Genomic DNA, 25,719 nt, shown 5'->3' with positions numbered 1-25,719 from the left:
TACTGGAGATCTGTGGAGGTGCGAATGCACCCTGCATGACGGGAGATGTCTCCTTTGTGAATGTGTTAAGATGAAGATGAAGCCACCCAAAAGGTGGCACGGGCATGAATAGCCCGTAAGTGGTGGCCCTTTTGAGCCATTACCAGTATCAAGAGCTGATACTGGAGATCTGTGGAGGTGCGAATGCACCCTGCATGACGGGAGATTTCTCCTTTGTGAATGTGTTAAGATACAATACAATACAATACAATTTTATTTAGGTAAGGTACATACATACAATAAATATTTACAAGGATTGTTTAACTTATAGGTATAGCTAGTACATACAATGCCTAAAGCCACTATTACGCAAAGCGTTTCGGGCATGATAAACTTAAATGACAAGCTTAATACTAATTGAGCATAATGAGTAGAATGAAAACAAGAAATGAAAACATAGATGAAAAAGCAGCACAAATACAATTATGTCGACAAACAGCGCTCTTTAAAGAAAAAAAACAGACATTGGTTGACAATAGAAGGGTAAGGTAGGTTACAGGGAATTTATTAGGTATAGCTTCGCTTTTAACTTAAACTGGTTGAGAGAGGTACAGTCTTTAACATGGTTGGGAAGGTCATTCCACATTCTGGGCCCCTTGATTTGTAGAGCATTTCTAGTTTGATTAAGTCGTACTCTAGGAATATCAAAACTGTATTTATTTCTGGTGTGATGCTCATGGGTTCTGATACAACCTTCTATGAAGCTTTTGAGATCAGGATTGGCATTATAGTTTAGCGTTTTATATATGTATAATACACATGAGAGAATGTGCAGTGACTTAATGTCTAACATATTCAGAGATTTAAGTAGGGGTACCGAGTGATGTCTGGGGCCAGAATTGGATATTGTCCTAATAGCAGCCTAAGCCTAAGATGAAGATGAAGCCACCCAAGAGGTGGCACGGGCATGAATAGCCTGTAAGTGGTGGCCCTTTTGAGCCATTACCAGTATCAAGAGCTGATACTGGAGATCTGTGGAGGTGCGACTGCACCCTGCGTGAGTCCCCGATGTGAGGATGTACATAATCATGATGATCATCATATATTGGTACCATCTGCAACTATTAATACTTCCTTCACCACTGGATTTGGTGGTTATAAATAAGAGCTGCCTCGTATGGGCCAATGGGCCTTCTGCAGTTACATTTATTCCTTCTGGAGTATTTATTTACTTTATTACACCTTGCCTTCCGTACCTATTTGCCTTGCTCTAGGGTTTCTCCTTCCCCTCACCTCTATCTTGCCTATTTATTTCCCTTCCTTCATTAGTTTAATCACAATCGACTTGATAATGGTCCAGGACGAACCGAAACGTCGTCGTCTCTTCAGTTTCTAGAGAACTTCAATTCGTCGTCGTCTCTTCAGTTTCTAGAGAACTCTTCAATTCGTCGTCGTCTCCTCAGTTTCTAGAGAACTCTTCAATTCGTCGTCGTCTCTTCAGTTTCTAGAGAACTCTTCAATTCATCGTCGTCTCTTCAATTTCAACATTTTTCAGCCAGGTCATTCTGACTCTTCATCTGCCACACGTAAGTTTCTTACTCTGTTTAATTTCTTCGATGCTCTACCTTCCTTCAAACTGCCTTTTCCCGCCTTCGAGTCTTCCCTTCTTGCGGCCAAACGTCGAAAGAACCAGCTAAGGTTTCTTAAAGACTTGCACAGCAAGTTCTCCATCTTTATCTCACTTTCTCCAGTTCAACACTACGGGTTCTCCTTTTTCCTGAACCTTGGCACTTTTTCTCCTGCCCACCTTCGTCACTCTCAGGACTTCATAGAAAGACTGCTCCTGCAGCCCTCCTGTACGATGCTTAGTCTTGATGTCGATTCTGTTTACTAATCAATGGTATCTTAATTAGTTAGGGATAGATTAGTACATAATACAGTGATAGGAGAGCAGAGTTAGGTACATAATATCTGATTTTGGAAAGTATGCCAACTGTTTTAGAGACTTTCTTAGTTATGTGCTGTATATGGGTGCTGAAGTTGAGTCTCTAGTCTAGGAATAGGCCAAGAAACTTTCCATCATTTTTATTACTGATGTTAACATTGTCTATCTGAAGCTGAATTGCATTTATTGATTTGCTTCCAAATGTAGTAGGTCTTTTTTATGTTTAGTGTTAGTTTGTTGGTTGACATCCATAAGTGGACTTTTTTCATTCATTATTCACAACATTATTTAATGTGTGTGGGTTGGGGTCTGAGTAGATGAGAGTAGTATCATCAGCAAACAATATAGGTCTCCTAATTTTCCTAAAAATCTCCTAATTTTTATGTAATATCAAACAACCTTATCATTGTGTTCATTGCTGTCTTCTTTTATGTGCTAGCCATATGCTGTATTGTGACTACCAATTTTTGTCAACTACCATTCAAGCTGTCATTGCAATCAATCTTATATTGTTTCTGCTGTATTGTGCCTACCAATTTGTTGTCAACTACCATTTTAAGCTGTCATTGCAATCAATCATAGCTACCTATGTGCTTTAATATACTGTACCTATAATTTTCTCTCATCTTTTTTTTTTTTTCATTCCATGTAATCTGTTATCATTTTTTTGTCTATAAATTTTGCAAGTATTTACCTCCTTAAAATTTTCTTAGATTAAGGACCTGCCCGAAACGCTGCGCGTGCTAGTGGCTTTACAAGACTGTAATTACCATAATTGTATCCTCACATTCCTTATGTACATTCTTGTATATGCATAAATAAAAATAAAATAAAAATAAGGTTTAAGAATGTTAGAGACATTAGGCAGATCATTGATGTATATAAGAAATAGGAGAGGACCTAAGATGCTGCCCTGTGGCACCTGGTAGATGCTGCCCTGGTTAATGGTAGAGTGGGAGAGGTTATATCATTGATGGCTACACATTGGTGTCTATCACTAAGATAGGATTGGATATAGTCCAGGGCAAGGCCTCAAATTCCATAATGATGAAGTTTAAGTAAGAGGTAGTTGTGATTAACAGTATCAAAGGCCTTTCTCAGGTCAATGAAGAGTTCAATCGGAAACTCATTTTTGTCAAGGGCTGAATAGATTATATCAAGGAGACTAATAATTGTATCGTCGGTACTCTTTTGGGAATGGAAGCCAAACTGACAGGGGCTGAATGTTTCCCCTTGATGAAGTTCTCTCTTTCCTTAGACAGGCGACTGCATTGAGGGCCTTCTTCCTTTCCTCTCTTCCCACTTAACATTTTCCTCGAACTCATTAGAGTCAACACTAGAGTCGTGTTGACTCTAACTCTTTCTCTTTCAACGGTAAATACTACTCACAAACTTTCGGTGTCGCTATGGGTTCCCCTCTGTTCCCTGTTATTTCCAATCTCTACATGGAATACTTCGAAACTGTTCTTCTTCCTTCTATTGATACTTATCCGTCTCTCTGGCTTCGCTATGTTGAAGATATTTTTGCTTTATGGCCTCATGACCTTAGTTTTTTCCAGCCTTTCCTCTCCTTTCTTAACAATCTGGCTCCTTCCATCCATTTCAAAGTTGAATGGACATCTAATTGCCTTCTTCCTTTTCTTGACGTTCGCAGCTCTGTGTCCAGGTTCTCTTTCTCTGTCTACCGCAAACCCATGCATAGTGGCATCTACATTCACTTCTTTTCATTTCTTTCTTCTGTTAAAAAAAGTGTCCTCGTGTCTCTTCCTCCACGCTCTACGCATCAGCGACCCTCAGTTTCTTGATTCTGAAATTTCCTTTATCTTAAAATCTTTAGTTACCCCTTTACACTTTATCAACTGTGCCTATTCTCACGTTAAACGCTCTTAAACAAAATTTCTTGACTACTAAACCTGCTTTCAACACTAGTAGCACTGTGCTTGCTCTGCCTTCCCTTCAACTTTTACTAATGCCTTTCGTCCTCTTGACATAAGCTCGCCTTTCGACAAACTAACGCTCTTCGTAGCAATCTAGTTCACACTGCTCCTCCTGCTTGCTGGTGTCTACTCAACATCTGTTTGTCCTGTTCTCTCCAATACTCGTCCTCTCCAATATGGTGAAACTGGCCGTACACTTAATGACAAACTTTAAGGCACACATACGAAGTGTAAAGTCTGCAGACACAAATAATGCTCTCTACTGTCATGTTAGGGATTCCATTCATCCTACTGATTGGTCTTCCTCCAAAATAATGTTTCCTGCCTCTACTCTACAGAGGCATGAAAGATTATTAAGTACTTTCCTGCCTCTACTCTACACAGACGTCGTCTTGTCAAATCGGCTCTGATACACAACCTACCCAACATGAACCTGAGTCCTGGTTTTGTTGCTGTTGACTCTTCCTTTTCACCGTAGTTAGTTTAGTTCATTTATTATGCACCCCATGCCCATCTTGTGGGCGGCAGTGGAAAGTGTTACAGAGGCACATGATGGGCTCAGGAACTGAACCCCAAAATTCATTTAGCTAAGCTGCAATCGTGATGAGCTGGTTAGAAAATTCAATACACATCATCAATGGGCTCGAGATCGACCATTATATTAAGCAGGTATTACGATCATTTATATGAGGAAATCTCAAAGTGCGGCGATGTACAGGAAGTGTGTTGGATGAGGAGGGCGGTGGAGGTGCCAAGACCAGCTGCTGGGTCTCTCTTCGTCAACAACACAACAGCTCCAGTTACTGTAAGCTGCCACCACCTGTACCACCTCGCTCAGCTGATTACCGACGCATGTAAGCTTAGTCTGTACAGGGTGTTTACTGTTGAAGGTGATGGTAGCATTGTCCGATAAAATATATTTTTTTAATGGTAATCATATTTTGGTTTGCATGGGACCTTAGTCCAGGCGTCAGCTATGGGGTCTGTAAGTTCCTTTCTTATGTTAAGTATCAGTAGCAGTCGTATTTGCCCAGAGTGGTTTGGTCAAGAGACGTTAGTAGTGTCGTGTTGTTCTATGTACAGATGTAATAGGACCCATTATCACCACACAAGAAATAAATATCTCTTTGATATCCCCAGGGTCAAACTTAATCTGTGTAAACACTCGATGCAAATTGAGGGACCTAGTCTATGGAACTCACTCCCTAGTGAATTGAAAAGCTGTCAAACTTTTGCCTCATTTAAAAACAAAACCAAAAAGTATCTAATTTCATCTTCGTAGTTTCCTACGCTGAGCTTTAAATTTGCTTTGTATCTAGTGTTACCCAATCTTTATGTACTTAATCCAAACAACTTTATCATTGTGTTTATTGCTGTCTTCTTTTATGTGTTTACTAGTTGTGTTTTTACGGGGGTTGAGCTTTTTTGCTCTTTCGGCCCGCCTTTTATGTGCTAGCCATATGCTGTATTGTGCCTTCTAAGTTTTGTTAAACTACCATTCAAGCTGTCATTGCAATCATTCTGAGCTACCTATGTGCTTTAATACACCTTACAATTTTTCTCTCATCTTTTATTTTTTTTCATGCTATGTAACTGTTATCATTTTTATAAATTTTGCAAGTATTTACCAACTTATAAGTTTCTTAGATTAAGGACCTGCCCGAAACGCTGCGCGTACTAGTGGCTTTACAAGAATTTTATTACTATGCTATGTATCCTCACAATCCCAATGTACCTTCTTGTATATATATAAATAAATAAATAAATGTAGGGACTTTCTATGTAGGGATAGGAAGATTATTTTAGTCTTTTATGATTAAAATTTTTTTTATGTTTTAAGTTTTTTTCTGAGGTGCTCCCTGGGCCAACTACAGACCTTCTCAAGCATGTACAATACAATACAATACAATACAATTTTATTTAGGTAAGGTACATACATAAATAAATATTTACAAGGATTGTTTGACTTATAGGTATAGCTAGTACATACAATGCCTAAAGCCACTATTACGCAAAGCATTTCGGGCATGATAAACTAAATGACAAGCTTAATACTAATTGAGCATAATGAGTAGAATGAAAACAAGAAATGAAAACATAGATGAAAAAGCAGCACAAATACAATTGCCCTCAAAAATGTAGCCCTCAACAGTTGCTGAATGCCTGGGTTCTTGTTTATTGCTAAGTGAACAGAGGCATCGAGTGAAAGTAAATGCTACTTAAGCGCTTCCGTCCTTCTGCAGGCATTTAACTCTGTATTTTGGGTTTGAGTTTGTAGAACCATTGTAAAAACACATTTTTGATGCCCAAGTATATTTTGGAAATGTTTTTTTGTCTTGTGTATGTGAAGCTATACAAAAGTATTATGTGCTAACATATACTGTGCTTTAAGTGCTTAAAGGTATCCACTATTTGTTTTTCCTTTAATGTTTATCTTATGCCATGAATAAATGTTATAATGTATATATACCTGATTAAAGAATCAGGTGAAGTCAAAGCAAGGATTTTTTTAATCATTTTCTATTACAGGGACTTCGAAATATTCTTGAAATGGACAAGCAGAAGGCTAAAATTTTATTCAACCTTCTCCGATCCAGCTCTAATGAAAAAGTTGTCAGAGGTTTACGAGAAATCAAGAAAAGGTTACTGACAAGCAAAGACAATCTGGGGATTTTCCGGTAAGTTGTGGCACCAGACAAAAATAAAATGGCGAGTACAAAAATTGAATCCATTCTGGTTGGCTTCCGTTTGTATGTTGGTCAGGGATCTAGGGCCAGATTCACGAAGCAGTTACGCAAGTACTTGCTAACGTGTGCATTTTTCCTAAATCTTTGACAGCTTTGGTACATTTATTAAACAGTTTACATGCATGAAAACTTCCCAGTCAACTGTTGTTATTGTTATAAACAGCCTCCAGGTGCTTTGGAGCTTATTAACTGTTTAATAATTGTAAACAAAGCCGCCAAAGATTGAGAAAAGATGTACAGGTTCGTAAGTGCTTGCGTAACTGCTTCGTGTATTTATTTTATATTTATTTTACTTATTTATTTAGTAACATTTAAAATATTTATTTATTTTACCTTTTATGGCATAAATTTTTGCAAGATTCTCGAGCTTTTTAATATGAAACAAATGAGCTATTTTATTTCAATACTTAACAAAATGTTATATTATGCAGGAGCCTTGGCCTAGTTCCACAGACACTGAAACTAATTCAACGACCAAATGAAGACATTCTTAATGGATCTCTGAGTATCTTGAGTGGCTGCTGCGCAGATGAAGCAGTCAGAAGTGAAGTGAGTTTCTCCCTTTTGACAGTCAAGTTATCCTTGCTTTGAATCTGTTACTTTATGTGGATTAGTGGAGGGCAGTGTGTGGATGGGTGGAGGGCAGTGTGTGGATGGGTGGAAGGCAGTGTGTAGGGCACTGGGTGGTGTGTGTGTGTGTGTGTGTAAAAGTTGTGTATGTGTTGCTTGGTGGGTGGTGGCTGGATCTGAGTCAGGTCTGGGGAATGTGCTGGGATGGTGGGATATGTATAAAAGCAGTTTATTTGAAGGTATGGAAAAATGCTAGACTACCTTTACTGTTTTTGTATCTATAATGAAAATATTTAGTGTACAGGTACATAAAATTATTTTAAAATGGGGGAAGCTTATGTTCAATTCAAAAGATGAAAGCATTGTATTTTTTGGAATATATTAGTTCTTAAAACATAATTTATTGTAAATGCTTTTCTAATTCAAGAACACTACAGTATTTGTTGTGTGGGGTTTTCCAGGAGGGCCTTCCGTCAGTAACTCCTTGAACTAAGTATTGGTTCAAGCCCTTGGTACCAACCAGCACCAGGCCTCGGAGACCTGTCCTTGCCTACAGGGAGATAGGATCAGAATCTGCCTCTCTCTCTCTGAAGTGAAGAGAGATTGAGAATTGATAATATACCCAAGGCAGCTAGGAAACAATCATTCTGAGGGTTCCACCAGAAAAAGGGCATTTCATTAGTCAATGCTTCATTTGTGTTATGTAATTATAAAGTTTAAGAGCACAGTCTCCTTTTTAACTACAGATTAGTTAATGCATTCTCTACACTTTCAGGTATACAATGTTGGTGGCATAACTCATCTACTAAATGTACTGAAATGTGCCAAGTCAGAGTCCCTACAGGTGCGTGCATGCAAGACAATAGCTAACCAGGCACAGCACAAATCCAGCTGTGATGTATTATTTAAGCTGAATGCAATTGATGTAGTCATTGAGATGCTAACGAAGTGTAAGGAAGATGAGACCAAGATACATGCTATTAGGAACTTAAGGTAATTGAGCTTTTCATAATTTGTATTGCATTACACTGTATATAGTACAGTTATTCCATATTATACGGGGCAACTTTATTCAACTTTTATTCAACGTGACTTTGATCTGGGAATCTATAGGTTGTGTACAATGCAGCCACTTGCTGGCAGTCAGTGCAGGTGCCCAAGCAAGTTAGTAAATACTCCAATTTTAGTGGTCTCCTGTTATGTCAAGGGATTGTTCAGAAATGCTTTTGGTTTTATGAATGATACCTCTGTCAGTCATTCTGTGTTGGGTTTTGTTGTTCTCCAGTTTTCTTCTTAAGTGTATTTAATGACCCTGCAGGGATGCTTGAGAAGTTGTTATTGGTGTTAGTGCCAAAATATCAGTCTGACTGTGCATGGTCCTGATCATATATGGCACAGTGGATCCTTCCCTTTGGGAAGCAACAAAGTAATCTGTGTAGAAAGGTGCTTTTCATATTTACTTAATGCATTATCTTTTAGCCAAATTTGGCCTGGTTAAACTTAGAGAAACAAACCCAGATTTATCAGGTTTGTTAATTCTCCACACACTTCTACTTAACTATAGTTCAATGTTGTGGAATTCTGAAGTATCCTTTCTGCTTCTCTATCGCGTTGACTCCATTCATGTAACCTTCAAATGGCATTCCATTGTCAGGCACAGGGAACCTGTTTGGTTTATCAAAGAACACCTTGCCAAAGCAAGGTTGTTCACACTGCCAACTAAATAATGAATGTGCTAGCCACATTTAGCAGTGTGTAACAGATTGATCTAGTGACGTGCACATCATGCTCTGCACCATCTAAAGGAGATGGCAGAAAGCTCTCCCTTTTCCAGGGGTAATGGTGTTTCATAATTATCAACTTAATTCCACAAAGTTCTCTCTCAGGGGTATGTTGCCATGCCTTTCTCTTCTCAATAGTTTGTCTGTTGGCTAGAGTCTGTGTCTGAATAAATTATTAGTATCTATATCTGTTTCTTCTAGAGGTATCTTGAATAATAGGCACTGACAAGTCTCACAAAGTCTTTCAGGATAGCCCAAGCACTTTTATTTTATGTCGTCACACAATTCAGCCACAAGACTTGTTACTAGGTAAAAATTGAAAATAACTATACACAGCCAAGATGAAATCACCTTGTCTCTGATGTTGGCTGCAGGTTAAATAATTTTCTGTAAGCTAATTGCAATATGATTTTCTCCCCACCTTCTTGTCGATACAGTACTTCCGAATTGGTTGGCTGGACACATTTCGTGTGATTATTCTATTTGTAATTAGAGATAAACTTTATTAGTCATGTTTAGGATTTCATATATGGATAAACTTTAGTACAGTACTAAGATTGCACTCTCATTTGTACTAAATACTCAACAATATAAAATATACAGGGTTGACAACTTACTCAGAACACAGTAGATATACATGTGGTTTGTACAGGGGGTGGAGGAAAGTTTGCATGAATCGCCATGGCCAGAAGAATGTTGTGGCCATTTGGAGTTATGTAATATTGGGTCAACAGTACAGTACTGTTGGGTATTAAACATGAACAAGCATGAAGTCCTAAGAATTTATTTCTCATTCAGGATGTTGGCCAACAATGGGGAGCACTGCCAAAAGATTGTGATGAGTAAGGGCATCCTGCACATCTGCTCTGCTGGATTTGGTTCTGCTACAAATCCACCGAGTTCTGATCTTCTACGTTCTACCATAAAGGCCATAGCTCATTTCTCACGGGTATCCCATCCAGCATGTGTGAGTCAGGTAAGCTGCTGAGTAAGGAAGGATGAATTAAGAGTAGTCTTTAAATCGGCCAATAAAGTGTAAACTTGAGTTAGTTTCGTCATAATCTATAAACTAAAAAAAAAAAAGGTAAGGAAATGTTGAATGTTAACAATATTTTATGCACTATGGGTTTAATTTTATGTAATGTGTTTATCTGGCATTATAGAGGAAGTTTTAATGCTTTATGATGCATACAGTACTGTGTATGAAGAGCTTATATGTGAGGTTAGATATTAAAGGATGTATCCAGTTGATATCTCCTTGCCTTGCAGACTCGTAGCAATGCCAATCTCTAGAATTAATTTTTTGTTGTCATATAAAAGAGGAACTATAAGTTAAATATAATCTTAACAACACTAATTCACTAAAGAATACTTTAGTTTTATTGCAGTTTGAATATTTTTTCAAAAGCAGTAAATTTTGTATTCATATTGTATTTTTACTGAATTTTGTTCATCTGGGGGGATTCATCTTATATTATTTCAGTTATCTATTTACAGTATTCATTCCTTTTATACTAAGATTGCTTCTCATATTTACAAATTCTAAACTCTCCAGATTTTTTTTATCATCACAACTCCTGCTATTTTGACTCCCTTTCTCAAACATTTTCAACATCTATTTATCATTATTATTACTTATATAATTTACATATACTTGCTAGTTCTTTTTATCCCCATATGCATTAATATACTCTTGGAAGTTCCTTCCATCAGAACAGTGTCTTCACTGTAGTTACACCTTGCAGTATTTTCACTTTCAAATCTCCCCTTTTAACTTTCCATTACTTCCAACTGGAATATTGTATATTGCTTGCCTAGGCCTCTTTTATTACTTTGTAAAACCATTGAACAGCTATAATAACATGAGTATCCTATCTTTTCTGAAGCCCAGATTGCACTAGTAATTCAGTTCTTGTGTCCATTCAAAGGCGCTGATATTTTTAATTATAACTATCCCTTTTGTTAGCTTTCAATGTATTTCATTCCATGTTGTGGGCAATATTTCTGTTATCATCTAATACCAAATAATAATAATAAACATCTTTCAGATAATGGAAGGGACTGATAACATGATGACGGTGTCAAAAATGTCGGCCAGCCCAGATTTGGAAATTTACGAGTGTATTCTGCGAACCATTTTAAACATAGTGCAGACGTGTTTTGAGAAGACCACATACAAACGAGATTATCTGGATGTCGATGTTATTGATCGTCTCTGCACTGCTCGTGCTCCTAAAATCATTTTGACCGAGATTCAGAATAGAAGAGTGAATAGCATTGGTAAGTCAGATGGTATAATTAATTTGATTGATTTGATGGGATGCCTTTTCATGGAATTATCATAATAAATCTGCAAAAATAATAAATATTATGACACAGGAGCTTTGTATTACTGAAGTTACTTTTGGGTTTCAGAAGAGGAGAAGCTTATATTGGCACTCTGCAAGTTTTGTGAAGGACCAAGTGAATGTAGCAACTTTGCACATGGCACACTTTCTGAGCCCCCAACTTTTATGGGAAGGGCCTGGATGCAGTTGCTAGAGTGTGGAGGTGCAGCGATGCTCGTCTCTCTCTTGATCACTCATCGCCATCACGAAAAACTCCGACCAGCTATCTTGAAAGCCATACTTGGTGTAGAGTACAATTACTCATTTAAAGATACAGTAGGTTTCTGTTTCTTATCACTGTTATGAAGTTTATTCATTCATTAATGACATAATATTTCAATTTATTGAGAATGTCACTGAAAATATGCAGTATTATCCTAATGTTCAGCTTCTCATTTATAAGTGATTCTCTTAATTTACAGGTTCTAAAGCACTTTCTTGCTGCCAAACTTCTGCCCCAACTTGCTGAACAGTTTGATGAGCTAATGGCTGAGTACAGGAAGGTACGCAGAGACTCCAAACCAGGAAGCTGCGTTCACACACTTAAGACTGACTCCTCGGATATGGAAAATGAAATGGAAGAAAATGAAGAAAAAATTATAGAAGATTCGGATAATAGTAAAAAGGATGATATGAAAAGAAATGAGGTAAATGGTGAAAAGATCCAAGTTCAGAGAGTGAAAGGAAATGGAGATTGCAATGTAGTTAAAAAGTGCATTAATCCTAATGAAAGTGTTCCGCAGGTTTCTCCTACCTCACCAGAGCCTATGATTAAGGGTTCCTCAAATAGTGTATCTAGAACTTCTCAAAGTGAAGTGCTTGATCCAACTCCCAGCTCTTCCAGTGGTGAAGAATTAACATCACATGTAACAGCTAAACAACTTAAAACACACATGGAGATCTTCCAGCAGAAGTCATTACCTAGTAATTCACATGCCAGAGAGTGCACCAAAATCTCAGTTGATGCCTTTGGTGCTGGTTCTTCAGAGAGCTATTGGTTAAATAACCCTCGAAGTCCTGGAATTCCTGACTACTATAATCCAAAGAGTCCTGGAAGTTTGTCGTGTTCCCCACGAAGTAATCATTCTGGCTCAGGATCAAGTCAGTGTTCCCCTACGTGGTCTCCAGCTCAGGAACGTGGTGAATTGCCACAGTTTTCACCTCCAAGTGGCTCTTCTCTTCAGAGTAATGTATTGAATGTACCTCCTTGGCCTATTGACTTTGTTTCTTCATCAGCTCCAACGTCTCCATATTCATCACCGCCACATTCTCCCTTGATCCGCTCCCCACGTCGCTCCACATCGCCAATTAAATTTCCTTTAGATTGGGAGTACAATGATGAGGCTGAAATAGAGCATTCAGATGATGATGGAAGATTCTCCCCTTCTATACTTGATGCAAAGGGTCATGACGATCATGAGGACAACAAAGAAGAAACAGATATATTTGAAGAGGAAAATTTAATCAGCACTGATGATGATAATACTCAAGAGGGAGGTGCCAGCAGTATTGTACCAAATATTGGAGAGAGGTTAGTTGATGATTCATTTACAAATAATACGCAAGAATTTGCCAAAGATATTGATGAAAAGTTAGTCATAAGCCCTACAGTTGGAAAAAGGTCGAGAGATTCTAGTCCGAGTTGTTTAACTGTAGGTACACCTCATGGGAAGAAAGTAAAATGCGAGTCAGAAATGTCGAACATTAAAGAACCTCTTGAGAAAAATACAAACATTCTTTCCAGCAGAGAAGTTGAAATGGATGAATGTCAGTTATCTTCAGGCATTGTGTCTTCAGAAAAGGAAGCAGGAAAAGGGGCACTAACAGGAGCCGATGGAGGTAAATCTCCTTTTATACGTCTTAACCAAATCAAGTTTCGTGTGAGGAAGAGAGGGCTTGTCAAACGTCAAATCAGCTATCCTGTGGGAGAGACTAAGAATGAAGCCTATAGCACAGTGGAGGTTAGATAATAATCATTTCATTGTTCATAGTTTTAAAAGTGCATATGACATTTAAAATATTTTCTTACAATAATGACTCTTTGTTCATATTTGAATGCCATGCAAGGTACTGAAATTAATATTGCTTTGCTGACCAGACCATACACTAGAAGGAGAAGGGACGACTTCGCCCTTTCTCCTTCTAGTGTATGGTCTGGTCAACATACTTTAACCACGTTATTGTGACTCATCGTCTGCTTAATATTGCTTTGCTTTAATCCCATTTCTGGCAGATATTCTCTCCCACCATGACAGATATTCTTTTAGATATTTTGTTTATTTTTTTGTGCCTTGGTCTTGAAGTAGAATTGTACATAATACAGTACTTGATAAAGGCTATAGAGGTGTTATTTATAGATGCATGAGAGTAGGTGAAATGTGACTTCATGGAAAAATCTATTTTGAATGATGGAATAGAAAGTGAGAATTCATTTGGGCTGAAGGGCAAGAATAAAAGTTAAGGTGGCTAATGACAAAACTAAATAATTTTGCTGACTGCTAGTGGTTTTTGTATTTCTAGAGTGGTCTTGGAAGTGTAAAAGATAACTATGACTGATCTCTTGAGAGATGTTTCCACTTAGAACGGCCTGCTTGATGGTACATAACAATCGACCAGATTTAAGCATGCAAGTACAACCTTGTACTGTAGAGGCCTACTATTAGGCTTATTTGACCAGCTCTGGTATTACAGAAATTACCTTAAACAAAAAAAAATTATATATAGTTGGCCTCCTTCTCCAGTTTAAAGTGTGGGGAGCATGCCTTAGAATAATTAAGCAGTGTAGGGAAGAATATTACTTGTATTATTAATTGTTTTCTTGCACCTTAATATTCTAGGTGGTAGAAATGGGGCCGGAAGACCAGCAGGTTGATCAGCGACAAACCTGTCCTGATCGTAGAGACAGCAGTGTTTGCTCTACGTCGGCGTATTCTGATCTGACCACTAAAGAGATTCAAAGTTTGGAGCTGCTCGAATTGGTGGTTCGTGTTATTGGACAGGTAAGAAAACACTGAAGTCTGAATAAGTAATATTTGTGTAATTTGGATAATTTATTGTATTAAGGTGAAAAATTTAATTAAGCTAGAGTCCTGTAGTTTGTAAGCTGCCTAGAATTCATAATTTGATATGCAATATTTAATGCTTTACCAAGTAGCTCTAATAAAAAACTTATTTCAACCTGGAATTGACACTAGATAATACAAAAAATTGGGGAAGAGAAGTAAATTCATAAGACACAAAATCACTACAATGTCAACTGCAGATAGATATTTAAAGTAGATGAAAAATTAGCATATGCAGTTTAATACTGAAAACTGTGTGGCTCTGAGCCTAGTTTACAATAATAGTTAAGATGTCAGCCAGATAATGTTAAAATTACGAAATATGAATGTGAAAAGGTTCTGAGAGTCGTGATTATTGTTACTCTTTAGCCGAAAAATCAATGTACAAATGTATGGTATAAAGAAAGTCCGATACCAAGATTCATTTCTAGAAGTGTTAGGAATACTGTAATACATATAATATTATTTCTTGGCTTTATCTTGCACTTGTTAGGCCCCATTTAGATTATGCCCAGGTACCCATTTACTGCTGAGTGAACAGAGGCTACAGTTAAGGATTGACACCTGGTCAACACTCCCCAGCCAGGATACTAACCAAGGCCAAAGCGCTTGCGAAGCGCCAGCCGAGTGTCTTAACACTGCGCCACAGGGACTGCTGTAATTTGAAGCTGCTTCATATAGGGAAAGAAAGAAAAAAAAGGCCTTTTGCATTATCCTTTATTCTTATGTTTTCCTTTATTCTTATGTTCTTTTCCATAGGTTGCAAATGTAAAGGAGGCAATAAATCCAGTGTGCCGAGAATTTGTGCCTCGTATCGTGACTTACCTCTCTAATGTACAAGTCATCCATAAGTCAGCAACACGAATGTTGGTTACAATTGCCAGGTAAGATAACTGTTGTTGAAATAATTGATACAACATGTGTGTTTTGCTTATTTTTAGTGCTGTTTATTGATACAAGACTTGTGGCAGCTTTTTAAGTTTAGACCTATTCATGCTTGATACAACATTGCCTTCAGCAAATTTGTTTTATTTCAAGGATGCAGTGATAGGAATTGAATGAATGATGAATGGAATTGACATCAATTATATAGTAAATGAGGCACAAAATTATGATGATGGATATGGAGAGTTCATCTTTCTGATGATTTTGAATGTTCAAAAGTCAAATGCTATTAATGAAATGGTCAATCACTTGGTTTACATAAAATTGAGGGTGTTTGATGTAATCAATTAAGCTTTTTGTATTTATATTAAAGCATATTAAGCTTTTTATGTACAACAATAAAAAACTGCAGCATTATTTCTGTCTTTTAGATGTGTCTAATATCTTGTGAATTATTTTGACAGAAACCCTTTGTGTATCCAGCCTCTCCTAGATAGTCTCTTCATTCCATTCGTGGGAGTTGAACTGGGTGAGGCAGGAGACCCTGAGTCCCCAAACGGCTGTTCTCAGTGTCGCATACTCTCTGACGGAGCTGTGGCCTTTCTTGATCAGATGGTGAACTTTTTCAACCATGTTCATCAGTATGGACAGTGTGAAGTCTCGAACAGGCTCCATCCTGCACGCGCTCACAGTTTGAGAGAGGGATGCATAATGGCACTTCCGCATGTAACAAGGTAACATTTTTTTAATTTTGGGTATGATAAAAATACTAGTACTGTATATATTCTTGATGTATATGCTATATGGTTATTTTAGAAGTGTCTAAACAGGCTCCCTATTAATGCCTGTTATGCCGGTGTAATTTATTATTAATATGTTTATTAATAAGTTGTTAAGGAAGTAACTCTTAATGTTGAAAATCATCATTGCTCAAACTTTAAAAAATAGGGAAACTGGTTTATGTTGATGACAATGAATATAATATTTTTTTTTAAGCTAATCACTATGCAGTGTTCCATGTTAATGTATGCTGGGACGTGGCTCCAACATTGCCCAAAATTAAGTGATGCAAATGGCATCGTATCTTGTGTGATAAAGGGGGTTAGATAATTATGCTGGGGGTGCATCTTTCTAAATATCTCTCAGTTAGGTCCAAAATTGGCCTTGGATTTAGGGCTTGGGGCATGCCCCAGGACGTAGACAGAATTGACAGATTTTTTACAGCTGTGAGTGGAATGTGATTGTGTGAGGGGGGGAGGGGAATGTTCACATTCCCCTCCCCCTCGTTGAAAGGCTTGATAATGGTCCAAGATGGACCAAAACGTCCTCATTACCAAAACCACACATCTTCTGATGTGTGGTTTGGTAATCATACACTATTCATCCATGTTTGTATGTCATGTATGAACATTTATTCTTGTTTTGATTAGTTTTAAATCAATCTTTAATTTACAGGTGCCCAAAACTTTTGCATGACTTCATGGTATGTCACCCAACACTGGATGTAATCATGAATATCCTACATTCCGAGAAACCTCCCAATGAAGCGAGCTACATGTATGCAACAGCAGCCATCTCAAGACTTGCCACAACACTTCAGGTAAATTTAGTTAGCTCATTATTCTTTATGCTTATTGAACTCTTAAGAGCTTGCTATAATCTGAACCCCACTAACCCAGACCTTTGGGGAATCCAGACAGAACTGCTCGTATGAAGCATTTTGGATTTCATTATGTGACGAATTTGTTGCTGGAAAGTGGAATGCGTATTAGTAATGTATCCAAATTGTTCTTACTTTTTGTTGTTGTTGTCAGAAAAATATTTCCCATGCAAACTGAACACTGTTTGTATTGTAGCATTTTGACTTGTCATCATCCTAGTGACTATAATGTAGACTTGGTCACTATAATGTAGAGTTGGCTTTAAATTTTTGGGCATCAAGTTGTCATTAGCTAAATAATTAATAAGGTTTTTATTTTTTTGGTGACACCTAATTTTTCTCCACAGCTGGATAATCAGTACAAGCCTGTCATGTGTACTGTGTGTTTGCATCAAGGAAAGCACACACCTGAGGAAGTTGCTGAACATATCAGGATGCAACAGAATAAGGACAAGAAGCTCAATTACACACTGGACAGTTCATTTTTTTTCAACAATTCTTCGGAATCGAAGGAAATTAAAACCAAAGAGTGCAAATGGGAAAATGATAAGGTTAAGGATGTGATATTCAAGCTGGATGACGGTAGCACAATATCGGCTAATAGGGAATTTCTGTCCGAGAAGAACGAGGTACTGAGGGGCATGTTAATGGGATCATTTGTTGAGAGTGGCAGTTCGTACGTTAAAATGCCATTGACAAACAAGGCAGCGCTGGAAATGTTAATTCATTTTATATATGGATGTCGGTGCGATGTGATGGACAGTGGTAACATGTCAGCGTACATAGATCTTGTGTTCATATCCCAGATGTACTTTGTGAAACATTTACATGCCTATGCTGTGTTTAAAATGATGGCTTCAATAAGTGATGGAGAAGATATTCTCAAGATTTTTGAGAGTGGTGTGGGACATATTGACGAGAATTTAATTTTGCAGGCACTTTGTACCGTTCTTGTTAGACCAATGAAGACATGGAAAAGAGCTCGTTGGATGAAAGAACTCTTTCAGTCAAGCCATTCTAAAGACATTGATCATAATATTCGTATGATCATTCACCATCCTTTGGACATGAATAGATTAGTTTGCACCTGTGATCAGTCACTTTCCTTGTATATGGTTAGTGAAAGTGTATATACAAAGCTTTGTTAAGTGTCTGCAGAAAGCAAAGCAGATTCCTTCAAAAGTTTATATTTATTATGTAATATTCTTGTACATAGCATTTTCACTTTTTTTCATTTATGTAATGGAAGTTTGAAATAATTGGTAAAATTGTTAAACCTACAATATTCTGAGTTTCTAGTTAGCCATACTTATGCTAATAATGGGAACCAGGTTGATTAAAGTTTTCAATTGTATGAATAGTTTTGTAAAGTTAACAGTAAGATAACTGAAAATCTTGTTTACTTTTGTTTGTTATCTATGTAAATTCTGTCTATGTTGATGGATTCACTGCATGCAAGCTGTACAATCATTTTAAACTGGCTCAGATTTTTGTTTGTTTTACAATGATGATAAAGTGTCCCAGTAACTTGAACCCGGTATTATATTTTCTGTTTTTCTTGGAATTTCTGTTGTGTTAAAAAATGGACCCAGTTACATTGATATACAACTACATTTATCTTTTTTTTTTTTTTCTAAATTGTCTTAGCCAATTGAGGGCCTGACAGCTGAGTGGACAGCACCTCGGATTCGTAGTCCTGAGGTTCCAGGTTCGATCCCTGGTGTAGGTAGAAACAAATGGGCAGAGTTTCTTTCACCCTGATGCTTCAGTTACCTAGCTGTAAATAGGTACATGGGAGTTAGACAGCTGCTATGGGCTACTTCCTGGGGGTGTGTAACAAAATAGAGGCCTGGTCGAGGACCGGGCCACAGGGACGTTATGCCCCGAAATCATCTCGTGATAACCTCAAGATGGCCACCACATTCTTTAATACATATATAGATGAACGGTTTTGATATAAAATTTGAAATGTTTGAAGCTACCATGTTTTTTCTTTGACCCATGGGCATTAAATCTGCACTTCCTCCTTTAAGAGAGTACTTACATTATCCTTTTAGATTATGAAAAATATAAATAGTTTAAATTAGTTATAATGAGTTTTAGCTCTTATTAAATATTCAGACTTTACAAACTATCTTATGACCTTGAATTTTTCACAGCTTTACATCAAGGTTAAATTTTTGTTGTAACTGGAAAATTTGATGTGTGTTATTGCCAAAGTATTTGATGAGCTTAACTTTTGGCATCCTTTAAAAATTGGAAGATGATTTTTCTTTTAAATGGTTTATTTTTGTAAGCAGTGAAGATTAACATCACTATAGAAGGCCAAACTTATGTGAAGAAAGCCATATTTTTAAGACTTAATTTACAATTTATTTTACAATACAGTATGGTATAAGAAAGATAAACATCGATGTTCTTTCTGCTGAAGGGAATAACTGTAAAAATGTTTACTTTCATAAAGATATGAAGTTGTTCTCTACTCAATTTTTTGATTGTTCAGAATGCTTGATGCTGACAATGAAGTAGAGACATGCCAAGTTGAGAATTAGACTTTATTAGATATGTTACATCACTGCTTTATCAAATTAAGGAGAAAAACTTGAATAACTGCATTTGAAGGGAAAGAAGTAAGTAATTATCAAAAGAAGGCACCAAGCCAGGAAGTGTGTCTAGCATCTGAAGGGAAAATAAGTAAATGGAAATGTTAAAGGTCAGGTCAGAGAAGCAAAGAATTAAAGAAGTTATAGTTCATATTTTTGTAAGTACTGAATTAATTTATCATGTGAGGCTGTGATATTATTTTCCTTGATTGTGTTTGATCTATCTTCACTATCTTTATTTTGTATCAAATACAAGTTATTGTATTATATACAAGTTATTTCTTCATAGATAATAAGTTTGTGTATAGTTGTTCGAAAGGCATTTCTTCCTGCTTGTCTGTGTGGAGGGAACATTGGCTGTGTTATTGCAATGATACTCGTGCATATGTTTGAACTTTTATGAACGTATGTACAAGTGCTGCACCGATAATACCAATCATGCTTGCCTCGCACACGGAATCCAGAAACTAAACTCATAACTGGGGAAAAAATAATAACGTTAGAAGGCATTGAATAAAATATGCAGTCATTAAACATTACCAAATCATCAAAAAGAATCTATAAATATTCTACAATATATATATAGTTTTTATTTAGCAAATGGGGTTTTGCTAAGAAGTATATGAATGATGGTGAGCATAACCCCTGGCCCCTCTTTTCTATTGTAAGCTTGCTTGCTAGATAGAGCATGTGTGTCTTGCTTTCCAACTGCCCCTCGCGGTCACCTGTCCCTCAATAGAATTCTTGGTGACTCGGATACTTTTGTTAACGTTCGCCTTGTGCGTTTTTTTGTTCTCGTATTGGCATCCTTGGTGATATTTAGCGCCCTCTGATTATTCCGCACATTTGATGGTGCTAGATAGCCTTCCCGGTTTGGTGCCTTCTTTTGATAATTGCTTGCTTGCTAGATTTGTCAAAGGCCTTACAAGTGACATGCTATCTGTAATGTTTACTCTTGATTCAGCAATTCTCTGCATCATTACTGGTGTGTGTTTAGCAAAGGCATTGGCTATTAGAAGACTAGATTTATAAATTTAGTGGCTAAATGCAGGGAATCTTAATTTATCATAGGGAAACTACTGTTCTACAAGCTTAAAATATATACTAAATTTAGTTTGTTGCAAGATACTTTATTACTATATCATGTTAACACAAATTGGTTACAAGGTTGGTCTTGCAGTGTAAAAAAAAAAATTAAGAATTTTGTTTGGAGTTAAGTTTCAGGCGGATTTGCATATCAGTTAGTCTTTTTCCGTATGTTATTTTCATTATGTGCAGCTTATTTTACGTTCTTAACTACCAGGAATATTACTGGAATAAGCTGTGATTATTTTAGTAATACAGTATTTTGATAGATTCTGTTTTGCATGTTAAATGTTGTTTCAATACAAATAGAGGGTTTTGGGCACAATCCTTCAATTTATTACCAGTGATTTTACAATAGCCTTCTGGTCTAAGTGAATGTTGTTTAGGTATGACCTACTAAGGATGGTCTGATTATGTGATGTAGACGTATAGTACATGTATATAGTTAGAGCTTAAAAAGTTTATTCATCAATACTACTGCATAGATAATTGCATATCACTATATTGCCATTTTTGGTGTGTATCCAAAAATGGATACACACCATTTGGATACACACGCTGAACAAGTAGGGTTCAACCCTACTTGTTCAGTAGTTACTGAACAAGTAGGGTTGAACCCTCCATACGCTTCTGATAGTTTGACACCTGCTTTCTCCTGCAAGCAGGCCAAATCCCTATCATAATGGGAAAGTGGCAGAAAAAAAAGGCAATTAAAAATTGACTGCTGAAACTGGATAAAGTTGTAGGAGAATAGTAAAAATGAAATATTTCAGTGTATTCATCTGGGTATATTTTTATTTGTGTGTGTATATATACAGATGCATGCTAACCACGAGTTGATTTTTGAAAACAACACTTAGAGAAATATGCTCTTCTCAAATTGTTAGGAGGTACAGTAATCGTGTAATCATATTTTGGCGTACATGTTCTGCCAATATACTTCAATCCAAAAATAATTTGTTTGGAAAAGGTTTTCTCGTCATTAAGTAATTAAACATTTGAGTTTAGAAAAACACAGTTATGTAGTAAATCTTTTTATTTAGTTTTTGTATTTTGGAAGAGTTGCATTTTTAGTGTAATATTATTTTGAGTGGATTTGGTGAAAACAGTGCGCTGAATAACCAAACTGGTTTCTACACTGATCCCAAGATGTAAATCTGTTCACTAATTTCAGGATTTTACTTTTCATTGTAGTTAAATATATAGGTGATAGGACAGTAAGGGGCAGCAATGGGGGAAGTAGAGATTTATAACAGTGTTGTGTAGAATTAGAGTGTTTTATTATTATTATGAGAAAATGGACATGCACAGTATGTGAGGAAGGGGTAATGCATCTCATGCATTGTTTATGAACAATGCATGGAATATTGGGTAAGGAAAAAAGGGCTGTTTGCTTGCCGTTTCTAATGGGGGGAGTGAGTGAATGTGTATTTGTGCTGCATTATACCATTCACTAGAGTAAATAGTAGTGTACACCCGGTTTTAGTGAAATGGGGGGGGGTGTTGCTGTTGTTGATTGCTGGAGTGGTGTGCTTGTTTATCTGTGATGCTGTATAATGTGTATTCTGTACAACAAATGGATGAGTTATAGATTTATTTTGTATATTTTTAACCTTATCTAATCCTTTGGCTGATATGTAGAGCCAGATTCTAGTCCCAACTCCTGGTAGACAAGAACGAGTCTTGGAAGCTTGGCTGGACCAGTAATTACGGTGCCTACCAAGGTGTAGTTGCAGGCCAAGAGCTACGCTTGTGGTGTCCCGTCTTCCCAGTACTCTTTGTCATATAACTCTTTGAAACTACTTGGGGTTTGGCCTCCATTATCTTCTCACTTGTTCCATCTACCACTCTGTTTGCAGAAGCGAATTTTGTTTTTTGGCAGTTTTGTTTCCTTAGTTGGAACCCATGTCCTCAATGGTAGCTCAGGGAGGTAATGACAACCTACACCAAAGGAGAACATTTTATTACATTCAGTGCTTTATTTTTCTCTGGTCTATTGTCTTACCTTCCCCAATTAAAGTGGGAAGGGGGAAATAATAAATGAAAGCAGTTGTTTTAGAGTGCAGGATATTTGTACAAAGGGGTATTAAACAGTCATTCATGCATTTTTTTGGGGGGGACATTTGGCAAATAGATAGCAAAATATTTTTTGTATTAGATGATTAAGAATAAAAACACAGTATGGGATGAGGAAAGACAAAAAGTACTTTTTTCACAATAAAATGCTAATAAAGTGAAGACGACATACAATAGTGTTACATCAGGTAGAAGGTGGAGATGCAGACCTATGAAAAGATGGGCAGAAGTGAAGCGGCTAGGGAAAGCAAGTGGTGATAATGGTCCAGGATGGACCAAATGTTGTTTCTTTCACTTTCTGATGTGTGGTTTGGTCAGCCCGTCCTCCAAACAAACACCTAAAGTCCATTCCATGCACTTGCCAAACCCTGTTTATGAATGAAAAACGGTTTACACATGACTCACAACTAAACTAAATTTATTTTGAGTATATACCAAGTAGGTGATGTATTTTAAGGATGATAATTATTAAACCATTTATGCTTAAGTTATCAATGTTTTTTGTTAAACTGCTATTTACCTAGCAGTATACTAAAGGATGTACAGTATAGATGGTCTTATGTTGGCCTTGTTTTTTTATTTATTAAAAGAAAATAGTCACAAATAAAAAACATTCAGTAAGTATATTCTGAGGAATATTATGTGTAAAAGAAGTAAGGTAAGATAATCGGGGAAAAAGCACTGTGTCATTATGAGTAGAATGTACTTGGAAAGGGTAAGGATAGGATGAATTATTTGCTAAATTGATGAATGTACACTTGAATGAATGAATGTACATAAATGGCCACTGCCTTTGAACGAAAGGCGGTGGAGTTTCTGATGGGGGAAGGAAGAGACATTTGCGCATCGCGTTCCGCAAGGCGCGGTGCGGCCAGCCTGGGGCCGGATTCAGGAAGGCACTTACGAAGGTTTTTCCTCTTAGCTAAGAGCGTTTTCCGTCTTAGCACCTTCGTGGCGGCTACGTCCGTATTCAATTAACTACCCTAAGTGGAAAAACCTTCGTAAGTTCATTCCGGGATTTAAGTGTGGTTTCGACCACTCGTAGCTTTACGTAAACTGGATACAAGTCATTTTTTCTCTACTACATAACACTGGGATCGATTTATGATATTGGAACATGACCAAAATATTATAGCTGGTGAAACTAGTGAAGAGGAATCCTTCGTGTTAGTTATATATGCATTCTCTGCTTGAAACTTGAAGTAAATATGTGTTTGATGATAGTAGAATTAGTTTTATAATAGCAAGATATTATACCCGTAGTTATTAAATAAATAAACATTGGTGAACATGAAATATGAGAGAAGGTGATGAGCCCTGCCTGATGGGATCATTTACTATCACCAAATGCCCCTGTTCACCTAGTAGTAAGGGTGTACCTTAGCTATACATACCCATTTCTAATTTATTTACTTTGGTTTTATTTTGAAATTAAATCTGGGTGAGACATAAAATAAAACTATGCTGCACAAATGATGTTAGGTAAGGAGAAGGGTAAAAATGTCACAAACTTTATTCATTGAATACTTAAAGCTATAATTATGACTATATAGACTATTAAAAAAGAGAGAGGGAAGTAGGGGTCCAAGACCTCTTCCTGTTATACAATTTGGGTGTGGAACAAGTAATTGTCAAAAGAAGGCACCATGCCGGGAAGGCTATGTAGCAGTAAGGCAGTGAGGTGAGGCAGGTACTTATTTGAGAAATGCTTATTTTATTTACCTTATAAGCTGAGGCAACTTATTTTATTTGAGGAATACTCAGCTGATTCCTCTACATTTAGCATGGAACAAATTTGTGTCCAAGACCTCTTCCTGTTACTGAATTTGGCTGTGTGTAACCAAACTAGAAGTGCTCTACAAATCAAGGGACCCAGAATGTGGAATGACCTCCCGAATCATGTCAAAGGCTGTACCTCTCTCAACTAGTTTAAGAGTTAAACCAAGTACTGCCTAATTAACTCCATGTAACCTAACTTACCTCCTAAATGTCAACCCATGTCTTGCTATTTTTTAAACAACGCTGTTCACCAACATGTGCAATTGCTGATTTATGCTATGTTAACCCCCTTTTTGTATTTTTTATTCCTTCTTTCAACACAATTTATACCTAATACCGAATACTATTAAGTTTTAGTCTTTTTTTTCCCCCCACCTTGCCCGAAATGCTATGAGTATTAGTGGCTTTAGGTATTGTATGTACTAGCTCTGTCTATAAATCCAACATTATGTTTGTAAATCAACTGTATGTACTTTTCCTGAATAAAATGTATTTATTATTTATTTTTTAATCAGTAAGTATTAAAAGAAGGCACCAAGCTGGGAAGGCTATGTAGCACCATTGTGTGTAACAATAAACCAAATTTTTTTTAACAAATAATGCACCTGTGTGGTAAAACAAATCCTGTCAGCTGTAAAAATATAGATGCAGTTATTTAAATGAAAAATATAATGAAAGAAATATTACTGGTTTATTTTTATCCTATCTTTTTGTACTGTACAGTATATCCAAGGAAGTGAAAAATTGAGACATAATGCACAATTTAATGAATGATTAGCATGGATTAGCAGTTCAAAAGAAATATGACTTGTATTACATATCAACATGAGATCTTAATGATCCATGGTCAACATGATTTAATAAGGATAATACAGTACTGTATTTGTAATAATACAAACTATAATTTAAAATCTTTATTACTGATTTTTTTTATTAAGAAGATTAGGTATACACAGCAATGTGCTGCTACCCTATTCTATATGGAATATTACACAGTGTAGATAAAAAACTAGCTATAAGTTTATCTAATACTCCCATCTCACAGGATGGTTAGACATACTGTACATGGTCCTTGTGCACAACAACAAGGTTGTTGTGAAAAAGAACAACAATTTCTGTTTTGCACCTGACAGAAATCTCCATCTAACTGAATAATTTACTCGAATAAGAGGGCAGAGCAGCGTATCATTATTTGTGTCAAGGCAACCCCTAATAATGACGC

The 25,719-nt window shown here is 36.8% G+C and overlaps 1 protein-coding gene across 6 annotated transcripts in view; it reads left to right on the top strand.

The window, feature by feature from the left end:
- The first annotated feature begins 4,479 nt into the window (after positions 1 to 4,479).
- Rnb (R and B) overlaps positions 4,480 to 25,719 on the top strand; it is a 35,184-nt gene continuing 13,944 nt past the window's right edge. For 3 of the 6 annotated variants that reach the window (XR_011230477.1, XR_011230476.1, XR_011230475.1), the window contains exons 1-13: positions 4,480 to 4,666; positions 6,391 to 6,539; positions 7,040 to 7,157; positions 7,954 to 8,171; positions 9,758 to 9,935; positions 11,008 to 11,239; positions 11,375 to 11,622; positions 11,769 to 13,307; positions 14,184 to 14,345; positions 15,168 to 15,292; positions 15,758 to 16,027; positions 16,749 to 16,893; positions 17,301 to 24,408. Coding sequence is in view for 1 of the 6 variants with exons in the window: in XM_045758994.2 (XP_045614950.2) it covers positions 4,499 to 4,666; positions 6,391 to 6,539; positions 7,040 to 7,157; positions 7,954 to 8,171; positions 9,758 to 9,935; positions 11,008 to 11,239; positions 11,375 to 11,622; positions 11,769 to 13,307; positions 14,184 to 14,345; positions 15,168 to 15,292; positions 15,758 to 16,027; positions 16,749 to 16,893; positions 17,301 to 18,101 (4,353 nt within the window). In the remaining 5 variants the exon portion in view is untranslated. Of the gene's footprint in view, positions 4,716 to 6,390; positions 6,540 to 7,039; positions 7,158 to 7,639; positions 8,172 to 9,757; positions 9,936 to 11,007; positions 11,240 to 11,374; positions 11,623 to 11,768; positions 13,308 to 14,183; positions 14,346 to 15,167; positions 15,293 to 15,757; positions 16,028 to 16,748; positions 16,894 to 17,300; positions 25,184 to 25,719 lie in introns of those variants that run through there. The other 3 variants (XM_045758994.2, XR_011230478.1, XR_011230479.1) reach the window with 3 other exon arrangements.

This window comes from Procambarus clarkii, chromosome 35 (genome assembly GCF_040958095.1).
Source record: "Procambarus clarkii isolate CNS0578487 chromosome 35, FALCON_Pclarkii_2.0, whole genome shotgun sequence".
Classification (NCBI taxonomy): domain Eukaryota; kingdom Metazoa; phylum Arthropoda; class Malacostraca; order Decapoda; family Cambaridae; genus Procambarus; species Procambarus clarkii.
Note: the sequence above shows the minus strand (reverse complement) of the source record. Positions and strands in the feature narration are given on the sequence as shown.